Genomic DNA, 13,167 nt, shown 5'->3' on the forward strand with positions numbered 1-13,167 from the left:
ATGCAGGAAAGCATGGACTTGGTGTGGCACACAGTGCAAACACTGAGCATGTGGACAGCATGCAGTGGCGTGTAACGACACGTGCCAACTGCGCACAAAGAAAAGCCTGCAACCACCATACAGCCACATACAAGAGAGCACACACAAAGCAGGCCACCCATCAGAGAACCATGTGAGCTGCCTGCAGACATGCAATGCTCTTCCACGTGCAAGAAAGCGGGTGAACAGTGTGTGAAGCAGCACGCAGTGTGCAAAACTCCGTGTGCCCAGTGTGCCATGCAGCCAAGGTGCCAGAGCCACGCTGTGCCATGCAGCTGCAGCAAACCCTGTGGAGTGTGCAAATGATGCTTTAAATTTAAAAGGGGAAAGAATTGCATAAATACAGATATTTTCTATGAGGGTGCTGAGGCGCTGGCACAGGGTGCCCAGAGAAGCTGTGGCTGCCCCATCCCTGGCAGTGTTCAAGGCCAGGTTGGACACAGGGGCTTGGAGCAGCTGCTCCAGTGGAAGGGGTCCCTGCCCGTGGCAGGGGCTGGAGCTGGAGGAGCTTTAAGGTCTCTTCCAACCCAAACCATTCCATGGTTCTACAGCTGTTTATAAAGGAAGGAAACTGGAGAGGCCACACCTGGAACCCTGTGCTCAGCTCTGGGCCCCTCACTACAAGACAGACATCGAGGTGCTGGAGCAGGTCCCTGGAAGTGCTCACACGCGGTGCAGCCGGGGCCCTCAGTGCCATGGGTCAGTGATGGCTTTGTCAGCGCTGGAGCACGCCCGGACCCGCTGATCCCAAAGCTCTGCTCCAACCACGCTGCTCCGAAGCGGCACACACCTCACCACTCCTGGCGCTCCCGGCACGCGCACGCGCACTGCCACCTCCGGCCGCGCACGCGCACCGCGTGCCCGCGGGGCTTCCCACGGCGCCGCCTGACGGACGGGCGCGTCCCGTGCGCCGGAGCTCGTCCCCTCGGCGGAGCGGGGCTCGGTGCGGGCGGAGCGGGGCTCGGTGGGACGGCCTCGCCCTGCCCGGGCGCCAGGGCCACCTCTCCCATCGCTTCCCTCCTCAGGGCGCGGCGCGGACCGGTCCGCGGCGGAGGCGGCCCCGGGATGGCGGCTTGAGGCGGAGGCGCCGCGCCGTGAGTACGGGCCGCGGGGGGCGGAGGGGAGCGGGCCGAGGGCTTGGGGGGTGTGCCGGGGCCCGGCTGACCTCCGGACCGGCGGCGGGGTGGAAAGGAGCCCCCGTGGGGCGATCCGCGTCCCTGCGGGCCTCCGTGCCGGCTGAGGTCTGCCGGGCCCAGGCCGGTGGGGAGCAGTTGGGTAACTTTGGGGGCTGGAGGCAGCGCTTGGAGGGTGCCGGTGCGGGGAGAGCCGCGCTCCCGTGGCAGGGCCTGCTCCAGCCCCGCGAGCACGCTGAGGTTATCGCCAGCCTCACATGGGAGAACCGCCGCGGCCCGTGCCCCCGTAACGGGCTCCTCTCCCCCCCCCCCTACACCTCTACTCTTGTCGGCATCTTCCAAAAGCAGGTCCAGGCCCATTTCCTCCCAGAGCAACACAGCTCCCTGGCATCCTTCCACCCAGCAGCGCGCTGCTGTGCCCGGCCGGGTACCTTCCCCCGTGGATGCTTTCATCCAGTTGCAAAGCAACCGACAACCCCTTTTGTTGTATAAGCATTGCTTATTGCATCCCAAACGTGCAAGAGAATATGAAAACAAAGCTCTTAGATGCAGCCCACAACACGCTGATATCTCCTGTACTTCGTTTCCCCTCTACTCAAACATTGCAGTTGATCTTCAAAATACTGTAATAGCAGAGTACCCTTTGCCTTTTAACTCCCCAAAACCTTCTGCCAATGTTGCATTTTTGCCTTTCTTTACCCAAGATGCAGAAAACTGGCCTTTATCAGGCTGTATTCAGACTTCTGAAGCCCATCAAAAGCACAAAGAAGAGATCCAAATTAAAACTAATTATGTTTTTCAGGGAACTTGAAATAGGCCTGGAATTGGTTATCTTTGGCACAGGGTGGGAATGAGGACCACTGAGAACTAGTAAATCAGTACAAATGAAAGTAGTGATACTTCCGATGACAACTGTTGATGTTGACATCTCTTCCCACCACAGAGCTGACTGACTTCAGGTTTTGTTCCTGTGATTAACTGTGCAGAGAAACATGGATCATACCCTGCCCTCCTGCTCACAGGTGGGGTTTATTCACCCCAGTGCTGGCAGGGCACTGCAGTCCTGGTGGAGCAGGCACTGCACTACCTCTGGGCACATCGATCCCCAGTCAGTAATGAAGCTCAGAGAACAGCTATGGAAGCAATGAAGACAGTGGCTTAGCAGAGCCTCTGCTTTTCATGAAACAAGTTGCTTTGGCTTGTCTCTAGCTTGAGAAATCAGGACACTTCATAACCCCAAGGCTTGGTTAGTCAAGGATTTGCCACTCTTTTGGTAACTCTGCAATCATATTGCACCATTTCTGAGCCTCCGTCAAGTGTTCAAGGCACAAACTTAACAGAGACTGGGCTGAGGCCTTTGCTAAAAACTGAAGACTCACTTTTTCCAGCTGAGTCATACCAGCAGATAAAGCTTAAAAAATAGAATAAATAGAAGCAAGGCCAAAAACCCTGAAGTGAGATCCCTGATACTGCAAATAGGTCTTAAAGTCTGACCAGTTATGGTGCTTGGGTTTTGGGAGAAGGGGTTGGCATCTGGAGAGCTGGTCTGCTGCTGAGATTCAGCTAAGAAAAGCAGACTTGTCACTTGATAGCTCTTTCACCTCTTTCCCCCCCAATACTTTTTGATATTGTGTATTTTTAGTAGGTTTTTGGGTGCTACATGGTATTTGAACACATGCTGGCAGTGTGAAGCACTGCCCACACACACTGGTTCACAGCATGTGGCTTTGACAGGGTTTTTGGTTTAAACTGTACTACAGGTCAGCCTTATAGGTAAGAAGCTCAGTGCAAGTCCCTGAGGCTTACTCTTAAGTTTATGTGCATTGTGTAACCTCAGAGATTTTTATCTAGACAATGTAGCAGAAACTTCAACTTCTGGGAAAGGGGAAGATTGGCACCCCCTAATAAAAAGGTTACTCAGTCTTTTATAACAGCCCTTTTGGCTGCCAGCCTGGGTGACTGTTTCTGTAGCATCTGCTGGGGATGTACCTTGTGGACAGTACTGCCTTAACAGCTGCTTTGGTAAGGTCTGAACAAGCTTATCTTCTATATGCTTAGTGAAAGCTGGTTGATTATTCTCCCCTATCGGGGTAAATGGACTACTAAAGAATTAAGACTTGAGAAAGGTACAGGCCTGGTGTTGACATGCCAGTGTATAGAACCTGTGGTTTAGGCACGCCTCCTGGCCTCTTGATTGCTGAATTATCTTGTAGAATATCAAGGAACAGCTTGTGAGCTCCTTACATGGACTAACACGCAAGTGTGACTGATGTATTGCAAAGCACTACAGACTTGGACTGGGCTAGTATTTTCACTTGTCATAATTAAAGCTTAGTTTCTGGCTGGGAAATGTTTGCAGCTACCCTCCCCCCTGGGATTGGAAAACTCTCCCCACAAACATATGCCAGTAGGACCTGCTGGTTTTGAATGGGCTTGGGAGGGTAGATGACAGAAAGAAAGGCTGCCAACACGATGGAAGCTGATTACTAAGCATGTGGAAAAATATTGGTGTTTGCTTACTAGTGAGGTGAGCAGGGAACCTCCCTGGAACGCCTGCTGGAGCTGGCAGCACATGGAGGTCAGGGAGAGCAGCGGGAGCGTCGCCTGTTCTCTGCTGCTGAGGGGTCTGAAGTGAGTTCAAGTGGCTCTGAGAGCTGCAGAGGAGCGAGAGGAGGCAGTGGTGGGGTGATGAAAAGGAGCTGTCTGGTAAACACGAGTGGGCGCCAAGTCAGATGATTGAGCAGGAGCACGAGAGCAGTCTGGAGGATAGCAGGACACCAGCCTGGCCAAGGAACGGGATGATGAGTCAGGCAGGGGGAGAACAAGAGCAACTGGTTGAGGAAAAGCAGGATGTGGTTGGGAAACAGGGAGCTAGTAGGAATACTGTTGGGTGACAGGTTATTATTTGCTCTGGCATGTGGTAATCTTTAGCCTGGATCATCAGGAAGGGGCAGAGACAACAAGGTAGGAATTTTTAGTTTGCAAGTTTCACCTTGCTTGAGAATCAAGGCAAAACTGGATGCTGTGTGGCTTCAAGAAGGGACTGCCTGTCCTGGATGCCAGGAAGACTGATGGTTCCCTGCTCAGTAAGAGTTATAGCAGGAGATGCTGTTTCTCTTTAATTGATAGCATGGAAAGAGAACTGTGTCTCACTGCCAGGTGTATAAAGGAATCTTGAGTGAGTAGCTAGGAAGAGTGTGTGTTACTAGTGGAAAGTACATGAGGAATATAAAGCTGCAGAAGTCTCTCGTAGTATAGGTACCTTGTCTAGGAACAGCTGTGGGATACAGCAAAGGCTCTTCACACTTTAGATGATGGATAGTGGAGAGGCACATGAAAATACAAGCAAACTGACTACAGATACTAGACTAGCTTCAAACATTATCATTTGTCAGAAGTCCCAGAGGTTTGAAGGGCATTGACATTGAAACTCACAGTAAGAATAACCACTATTAAATGGTTCTTCTGTAGTGGTTGCATTGATTGTTACAAGAATTGGCTCTGGCAGGAAATACCAACATTTAGAAGTGTGTAACTTGTTCTGAGAGAGCTTTGTGTTTGTGGGAAGTGCTCAGGTAATTTTACTTGAGAATTATCACTTCAGCCTTTGCTGTGGTGAAGAGGCCAGACTGGAGGGAAATGCAGCTGCATCCCAAATTACAATTACACTCTTAAACTGTAATCAGGTGTACAGTTTAGGGGCTAAAGGCTCAGTAGTGGCATGTTGCCTTATTAAAGTGGACTGATTTGTGACATTGTCCTGGAAGATTCTAGAGCTTTGTTCCAGCCTTGTGCTCTTCTGACACATTGTCTTAGGTTGTTTTTTATCCATTCCTTTAGACACAGAAAGCCAAAAGCAATTGACTGGGGGCACTTTAAAGCTTCAAGAAGGGGTGACGCAAAGATTACCACGTGTCCAGCTACAGTCAAGCTGATGTGACTTCAGGGCTGGATCTAGCAAGAGAGTGACGTGATGTTTAGGCAGTGTTTGTACTGCTCAGTGTTTGGAGCACTTGGGAGAGAAAGACTATAGCAAACTTCAAGGAAGGGACATTTCGGGAGGGTTAAGGCAGCTGCAGATCATTGACTTGGTAAAGTTTTGTTGTATTCAGTTCAGTCTGAACTAAAAAGCTTGGTGGTGGGGTTTCATTACCTCCCTGTTCAAATGTTTGGTGTTAAATCTTTCCTCCCCATTATTCCCCTGGGATGAAATAAAGTTACTTAATACTTCTGCAATACTTCTACTCCAAAAACATCCCAGTGGTTCACAGAGGCTAGCAGACAGCACGGTTTGTTATGAAATAAGTAACTCATATTTCCAGTTTACAGATGGAAGAAACAAGCCTGGCACTAGGCTTGTCCTTAAAGTGAGCGACCTGCATAAAACAGGACAAATACTGGGAGTTTTAGTCCTTTGACTTGATCCATATTGCAACGTGATACTCTCTGGCTGCCTTAACTGCAGCATAGTTTTATTAACTGAACCCAGGCTGCCCTCTCTCTGCTGGAGAACACTCTCTTGCAGGAGCAGCAGCACAACACTTCCCCAAATACTCTTAATCTGTTTGCCTTGGTGGAGATCCTGGCCTGCATTCTCTCTGACTAATACTAAAACAGCTCCTGCTGCTAAGAGCACAGTGCACAGCAGCATGGTTCCTGCTTCTGACAACAGAACTGGTTCGTACCTGTGAGCTCACAGAGCTGTGAGATGAGTCTGACCTCAGTGGTTTTTTGGAAGAGAACCACATGTGGTTTTCTCTTGGCTTTTCTGTGCAATCCTTCCTTCTCCCTTCCTTGGCCAGCAAATCCCTTCTCCTGCCAACAGGAGCCAGTGGAATGTGCTGTTTGTTTACCTTCTCACTCTTTCATCCTACTAACCTTCCCACCCCCCAGTTGTAATCCTGACAGGCTTGGCTCAGCCCTGCATCCTTCTGACAGAGCACTACTCACTGGAGTATTCCAGGAAAGGGATTGCTGCAAGAAGCTGTTGTGTCCATACCCTGCTTAGCTGGGGTGAGGCCGTGGCATTCTGCAAGGCTGGCACCATCCTCTGCCTGTCTTTGTGCCCTGCCTGGCAGCTGCTTCCTTCAGCATTGCTGGTGCCATCATGATGTGCTACAGGATAGCAGGGAAAGAGTTTCCCAAGTTTTCTGCTTTTCTAGGATTCCCATGCATGTTTTTCCTTTCAGGGTTAATAAGATAGGAGTACCCTCTTCTTGTGGTTTCCCTACAGTATGAACTGTGGGAAAACTGCCAGTTATTCCCTCCCAACAATACTGGTATCTTCTAAACTGTTATTGCTATCACAGACTGCAAAACTCCACTCTTCTGCCCCCTTTGACTAGTTCTTGCTCTGTATAAACACCTTAGTAAGGTATTTATTATTCTTAAAGCCATCTGAAATTCCTTGATGAAGATGTTTGTACTGCTTAGGAGAAAACCCCACATACTTGGTATAGTTGGTGTGGTTGCTAAGGCAGAAGCATGTTTTCTGGACTTGTAAAGTGCTGCCATCCCTGCCACAAGCCCTCAAAAGCCACTGTTTCCACAGGGGTTTATAATAATCCAAGTGAGGAAATCCTGTGTTTACAGCACTTATGAAAATTACAATTTTGAAGCTGTCTTTTCTTTGATCTATTCACCTACTTTGTCTTATCTGACTTTAGCTGATTGGCAAGGACTATAAATCCTGTCCTGCCTTTTGTTTTGCAGCCTGGACACTGTTGGGGCTTTCCTGGGTGGTTGCATGTATAGCTTGAATTTTATGCTCTCCTACTGGAAGACTTCATAAGGGGTCTGTGCCTGGGGAGGAAGCAGACTCACACTTCCTAGACGCTTCTTACATTAACGCTGCCCTAACACTTTGTAGCACCTCATAGTTTACCCCACAGTTACATTGATTTATACATCACTCAGGTCTTGGATGGTTTTGGATGAGTGCAAGTGTAGCACAGGTTGTGGCAGCTTGTTTCCCATTTCCCCCTCTTTCTTTCTGTTTCTGCCCTGTACTAAAGAAGAGGGTCTCAGCTGTCAGCCTGAGAAAAAGCACACAGGATACACTTCTACACCAGCAATAACTGTGTCCCCAGCTGAGTGGTTCAAAAAGCAGGAAACTTCCCACCACCTCTGAGGCACACCAGGATTTAGCACTGGGAGTTCAGGCATCAGCATATGATGCTTGGGAGGAAATGAAGTGTAGGAGAAGACTGTCTGTTATTTTTTGTGCTGTGTGTCTCTGACAGTCTAACATTTTCCCCCTCTACAGAGCAACCTGTCCATCAGAGGAGCTGCTGGAAACTCTTCTGGAGCATATCTGATCACCACTGCCACAAGGCCCCAACCAGCCATACACAATGTACTGCCTTCAGTGGTTGCTACCTGTCCTGCTCATACCCAAACCCCTCAACCCAGCATTGTGGTTTAGTCACTCAATGTTCATGGGCTTCTACCTGCTCAGTTTTCTCCTGGAACGGAAACCTTGCACAATCTGTGCCTTGGTCTTCCTGGCGGCTCTATTCCTCATCTGCTACAGCTGCTGGGGGAACTGCTTCTTGTATCACTGCACAGGATCCCAGTTGCCAGAATCAGCTCATGATCCCAGCATTGTGGGCACCTAGAAAACGATCGTCTTCCAGTCTGCTGAGGGCTCTTGTTTTGCTTTTCAAAAGGGGTTAGGGCTAGGGAGGAGGGAGGGGGTGTTAGGCATGTGACTGGAGTAAAGACAGCCTGTTTCCTGTAACTGTGTGTGGACTGGAGTGGCAAATTCCTCCCACTCTGCCTGTGAAATTTGACTTGTTTACTGTGTGAACTCTGGCAGCACCACCTGCTTTTTTAGAAGCAGATATCTTTTTTTTTTCCTTCCTTCCCATATCACTGGGAAGGGACACCAGCTCCTCCTGACTGAGCACTGGTGCAGGACCAAACTGCAGTGGTGCAGTTCTGTGTCACTCACTTGTCTGCGTTAGGCCATGGTAGTCTAACTCAGGGCTCTCAACCCTCTGATTCTGCTCAAGTAGCTGCAAGATTCTCTCCATCTTTGTGTGGAGCCAGTCTTCCCACCTTGCTGCTGCAGGGCAAGCTCGACAGCTCACAGATGCACTTGGCCAAAAGCTGCTGAAGCCAGAGGCAGTTGAGTCACCTCCTCCTGCTCAGCCTGCCAAAGAGATGCATGCACTGCCACAGTGCTTTCTGAACTACTTATGCTCCAAGATCATAGCCTGAAAGCCTCAGTTACGCTGCTGCTTTTATAAAGCCTCACAGGTAGTGGAGACTGACTCTTTCCCTCCTTCTAGATTTCCAGGGTTTACCAAGGCTGTTAGAATGAATAACCAGTATGCTGCAAGATGCAGGGTTTTGAAAGCCACTGTGAACCTCACCCTGTAAAACTCATGCTAGTCCAAAAGGCCAGGCATGGGCAGGGCAGGAGGATCCCAAGGTGGAGTCATAGCTTGAAGCAGTAAAGTGCTTCAGCCATTTTCAGTGTTTTGGGGCCAGGGGTGACAGAAAGTGCTGGTGCTACTGACTGGAGAAGGGAGGAGGCCTGAGGAGTGCCCAGTGTCTCCACCTCCCCTGGTAGCAGAATGTCAAGAAGCTGTGGTGGTGGTTGTGGTGGGTCAGTCCTACAGCCACAGCTGTGCAGAGCCCCATGCTGTGTGCATTGCTCTGGGGAGCCCAGCCTGGAGCAGAGGTTGGTTTTTGAGAAGCCTTAGAGGGTAACACAAAACACTGTCTCTAAACTTTAAAGGTTTCCCTCCCTTTTGCCATCTGTTTGTCTTTACTTCAGCCTCATAGTGGAGAGCAGCAGAAGTGGTTGTTGCTGTCCTGAGGAAGTTCAAGCTATGAAGTTGTGAAACTTCCAGAGTATTGTTTGTTCATTGCACAGCTGTTCAAAATGTTTAATAAAGCTTTATAAACTTTGGTCTATGGCCTCCTGCCCAGCATGATGCGTTGGCTGCTCATTGCAAATGCCTTAGCCCAGCAATCATGTGTCTATTGTTCTGTTCCCAGCGCAGTAACCCCTCTCCAGCAAGAGGCAGAGCCTGTTTGCACTGTAGCTCCTAGTACCAACTCTTCCTGTTGACTATTTAACCTAACCCAAGAACCATACTGGTGATTCTAAAACACATTCATCTTGCACACAACACACGAGGTAGCTTCTGGTTGTATCTCTGCACTTAAGTGACACATTCCCCCTTGGCCTGCTACTTACCAAGTTAAGCAGTTTAACTGCTGTGCCCTGGACATTGCTGATCTCCAGCACCAGCCAGAAGAGTGTTACCTACCCAGCACCTCCGTGGTGTGAGCCCATCCCATGACACCACATTGTCCTGACCTGTCCTCTGCTGTGGGTAGAGGCCCTGTGGGCACCCAGGAACACCTTAGAGAGTTTGAGCATGTAGGAGCTGTGCTGCTGGAGCTGAAACCAGCTTCTACCTGTGCCCCAAAGCCCTGAAGACTGAGTCCAAGTTGGAAAGGGTTCAGGGTATATTAGTGTTTACATGCTTAAAAAAACAAGTGTGTGCCACATCCCCAAGAATAGAAGTGACAGCTCTGTCACCTGCCAGGCCGAGGGAAGTCCCAGTAGCTGTCGTATCAACTGCAGTGTAAGTAACAAATAGGAATGGGGAGGGCATCTCATTCGCAAGCTTCAGTAAGACTCTGGTCTACACTGAGCAACTTCGAAGTTTAAATCTGATGCAAGCTAATGCAGTGAGTTCTTCAGAGGGTGTTTGGGATGCTAACTAGAAAGGTTGCACTCTGCGGCAATTTAAAGCCTAGCCAAGAAGCCAGACAGTCCTTTGACTGAGAGCTTTGTGCACAGGGTTCAGGACAAGGCTGTGAGCTTTCTCTCTCTGAGACCCATCTGGGAGACAAAAGCACTTCAAAAGAGGGAGGCTGCCAGTGACAGGAGAGATCTGGGCAGATTGATGGGCAAGAAACCTTTCTGCAGCCTCCCACCCAAGTGTAGTACTCTTTGATACACACGCAACCCTCCCAGCACATTGTGTTACCCTCTTTAGGGCACTGAGATACCATCTTTGTTTTAAACATAGAAAATTAAAGCCACTTCATCATGGTCAGACAGAAAGCCTCAGGCAGAATGAGGAACCCAACCAGGGCTCTCATCCCATGCTAATGCCCTGCTCATCCTTCTGTATAAAGGACCATGAAAAACCAGCTGGTGGCTGCAGAACAGGTCTAACCCGATGGCTTTTGAAAAGGAGCATCACAGTTGTCCTGCTTGTGCACCACAAACTGGGCTGAGCCCATACAGACGCAGCAGTTGTGCTCATGGGCAAGCATTTGCTGGCTATGTGGAAGAAATGAGCTGTTAAGGAGAAACGAGATGTTTTGCCTTTGTCTCTGCCAGAAAAGCAGTGCAGGGGGCTCTGCCCCCCAGTGTCCTGGAGGCACCAAGGGGTCCCTACAAGGTGACCACACTGCTGGGCAGGTACTGCAGTAGCTATGCTAGTGGCTCAAAGCAGTGGGGTCTAAAACACAACTGTGTTGTGCCAGGTCCCATTTAGCCTGGACACTGCCCGCAAGGGCTTTGGCACGGAGCAAGTCTCATCACCTTGCTGTATTATAAAACATGTCCATCTGCCTGATGCTCCCTAGATACAGACGCCTTAAGCTGTTCCTTTGTCCTTCCATTTGAAGGAGATCATTTTCTTTTCTAGGTCATACAACAGATCAGTGGCACAGCAGGGTCAGGAAAGCAAAAACAAACCAAAGCCAGGTTCAGATCCCTAGGAACAGACACAGCTTAGTGCAGACAGTGCTGAGCTCCCCACTGCAGCCCCAAGGTCTGGGGGCTTGTCACTCCCCTCCTCACCACTTGTCAGGTGGAAGCAGCATCCCCAAGATGAACAACTGGGAAACCAAAAAGCTTCCCATGGAGGTTTGGCTGTGACTACCAGGCTTTTGGAACCCTATATCTGCAGGACATCCATGTCTCGGGGCTAGTGTTCCCAAGTCAAGTTCTCCAGCTCCATCCTGCTCTCCCAGCATCTGCTGGTCCATCCCTGGATATTGCTAGGCAATTAGTGCCTGTTGTCTGGATGGTCTCCCTGAGACAAGCCAACAACGTGGCCTTATTACTTAGCAGCAGAAAAAGGAGGAAGTGTGATGCCACTGAGGAGCTGTTTGGGTTGGAGGTACCCACCATCCAGCTTGGAGGCAGCTGAGTCCAGAGGTGCAGCCCTGCTGGCAATAGTGCCAGGATCCCACAGCCTCCAAACTCATCCCCTTGTGCTGGTCCAGCCAATGCTGCCAGCCAGGGAAGCCACAAACATCACTAAGGGCCACAGAGAGCCCTGCCCTGCCACCATCATTTGGTCTTTATGGTGTCCTAGCCCTCAGCCACCATGGGAGGTAAGCTACATGTCAGGTAAGGACTTCAGCCCTTCCCTCTGGAGGCAGCAGATTATCTCTTGGCAAGAGGGTTTTGCTGCTCCTCTGAGCAAAGGTAAATCCTCTGGTAGGAGGGCAAGCAAGGACAAATGGCTCAGGTGCCACCCAGACCTGCTGCTGAAGGGGATGACCCCAGCACCTGGCACTGGGGCTGTGAGCAGCCCTTCAGCAAACACCACCCTGCTCCTGGCCCCAGAGACCGGGTCTGGGCTGTGGGAGGGACCCCAGAGCCACACCACAGCCCCCGGGATTTTTGCTCCAGGGGATCCTCAGCACATGGATCCCTTCAGGGCTGCCCCCTCCATACTCAAACATTTATCCTCTGGGAGCCTGGGTCAAGAGCCAGGACTTGATGGCATTGGGGAAAGTGAAGGGGATGTTCAAACTGAACAACTCACCCTCAGCACTTCAGAAACCCATTGCCAGCACAAACTGCTCAGCACAGGATCCCCACCACCTCACCAGACCTGGGGGTAGCCACAGCCCCCACCCTAACACCCAAATCCTCTCCCAGGCATGAAGCAAACAGCAAGATTAAGTCCATTAAAGGAGGCACGTGGTGTAATCCCCAGGCACATCTGCCCAGCTCAGGCTGGGGATGCTTGGCAGGGGCTCCTGCTGGTCCAAGTGGATCCCAACCAGTGATTCCCACCTCACACCTCCTGGACCAGCAAGTTTCTGCCCCTCAAGGGTAATGGCACCCCCTTCCCATACTGCGTCACAGGGTTGGCTTCTGCAGAGAGCTTAAGAGTAGATAGGGGCAACAACAAGGAGGTGACTCCATGGCACAAGAGCCACCAAGCACAGCCAGGGTGGGCTGCAGGTACTGCCAATTGCCCTGACTGTCTTTTTAAGATGCCTCAACTACCACTGAGGCTGAGGAGCAGACATGGAGCAAAGGGAACAACTAGAACAGGAAGCGAGTGATGTCTTGGGCTGTGCTTGCAAGTACTGAATCCATTCCCCTCATCCCTTGGCCATGACCCACCAGAGACACACTACCCCAGGGGTCAGGCTGGACTGCAAACCCTGCCCTCCCCACAGCATCCCTGCCTCTTTCTCCGCCTCTGCTCATCCTCTCCATGGCTGCCCTGGTCCCCAGCAGCAATGCCAATTGTGCAAAATCGAGAGCTGGAGCCAGCTTCCCCCCCAGCCATGACCTCCCCAGCACACCCCTACCCACACATCACACACAGATAACCCCTTGGTCACTCAGATGCTTTAGAGAGAAGCAAACCATAAAGCATTAAACATTTAAGGTGATAAGACTGAAGCCACTTACCAGCGTGAGAGGGGGAAGGAGCCTCCAGACCCAGCAGTTTGGAGCACTAAAACCACCCTGGACCACAGCAGTGGAGAAGGAGCAGCAGCAGCCTCCATCCTGCTTTCAATAGGGCTGCTCCCCCCACACTGTGCTATATATCAATTACTTAATCACAGACTGAGGGATCCCAATCAGCTCCTAATTACCTTGCCAAAGCAGGCCTGCTCCTTGTAGCTGCTGATGAAGCAGATTGTGCTGATGGGAGGGCTGCCCCTCATCCTGTCCCCCCCCAGCCCAACTGATGGGGGTTGGCAGCCA

General features: G+C 50.8%; 1 protein-coding gene across 1 annotated transcript; it reads left to right on the plus strand.

Annotated features, from left to right (window-relative positions):
* Positions 1-913: 913 nt before the first annotated feature.
* BLCAP (BLCAP apoptosis inducing factor) lies at positions 914-9,093 on the plus strand. Its single transcript, XM_034067039.1, has 2 exons — positions 914-1,133; positions 7,438-9,093. Exon 2 carries the CDS (start codon positions 7,526-7,528, stop codon positions 7,787-7,789), a length of 264 nt encoding a protein of 87 aa, XP_033922930.1. The 5' UTR covers positions 914-1,133; positions 7,438-7,525; the 3' UTR covers positions 7,790-9,093.
* Positions 9,094-13,167: the final 4,074 nt, after the last annotated feature.

This window comes from Melopsittacus undulatus, chromosome 10 (genome assembly GCF_012275295.1).
Source record: "Melopsittacus undulatus isolate bMelUnd1 chromosome 10, bMelUnd1.mat.Z, whole genome shotgun sequence".
Lineage (NCBI taxonomy): Eukaryota > Metazoa > Chordata > Aves > Psittaciformes > Psittaculidae > Melopsittacus > Melopsittacus undulatus.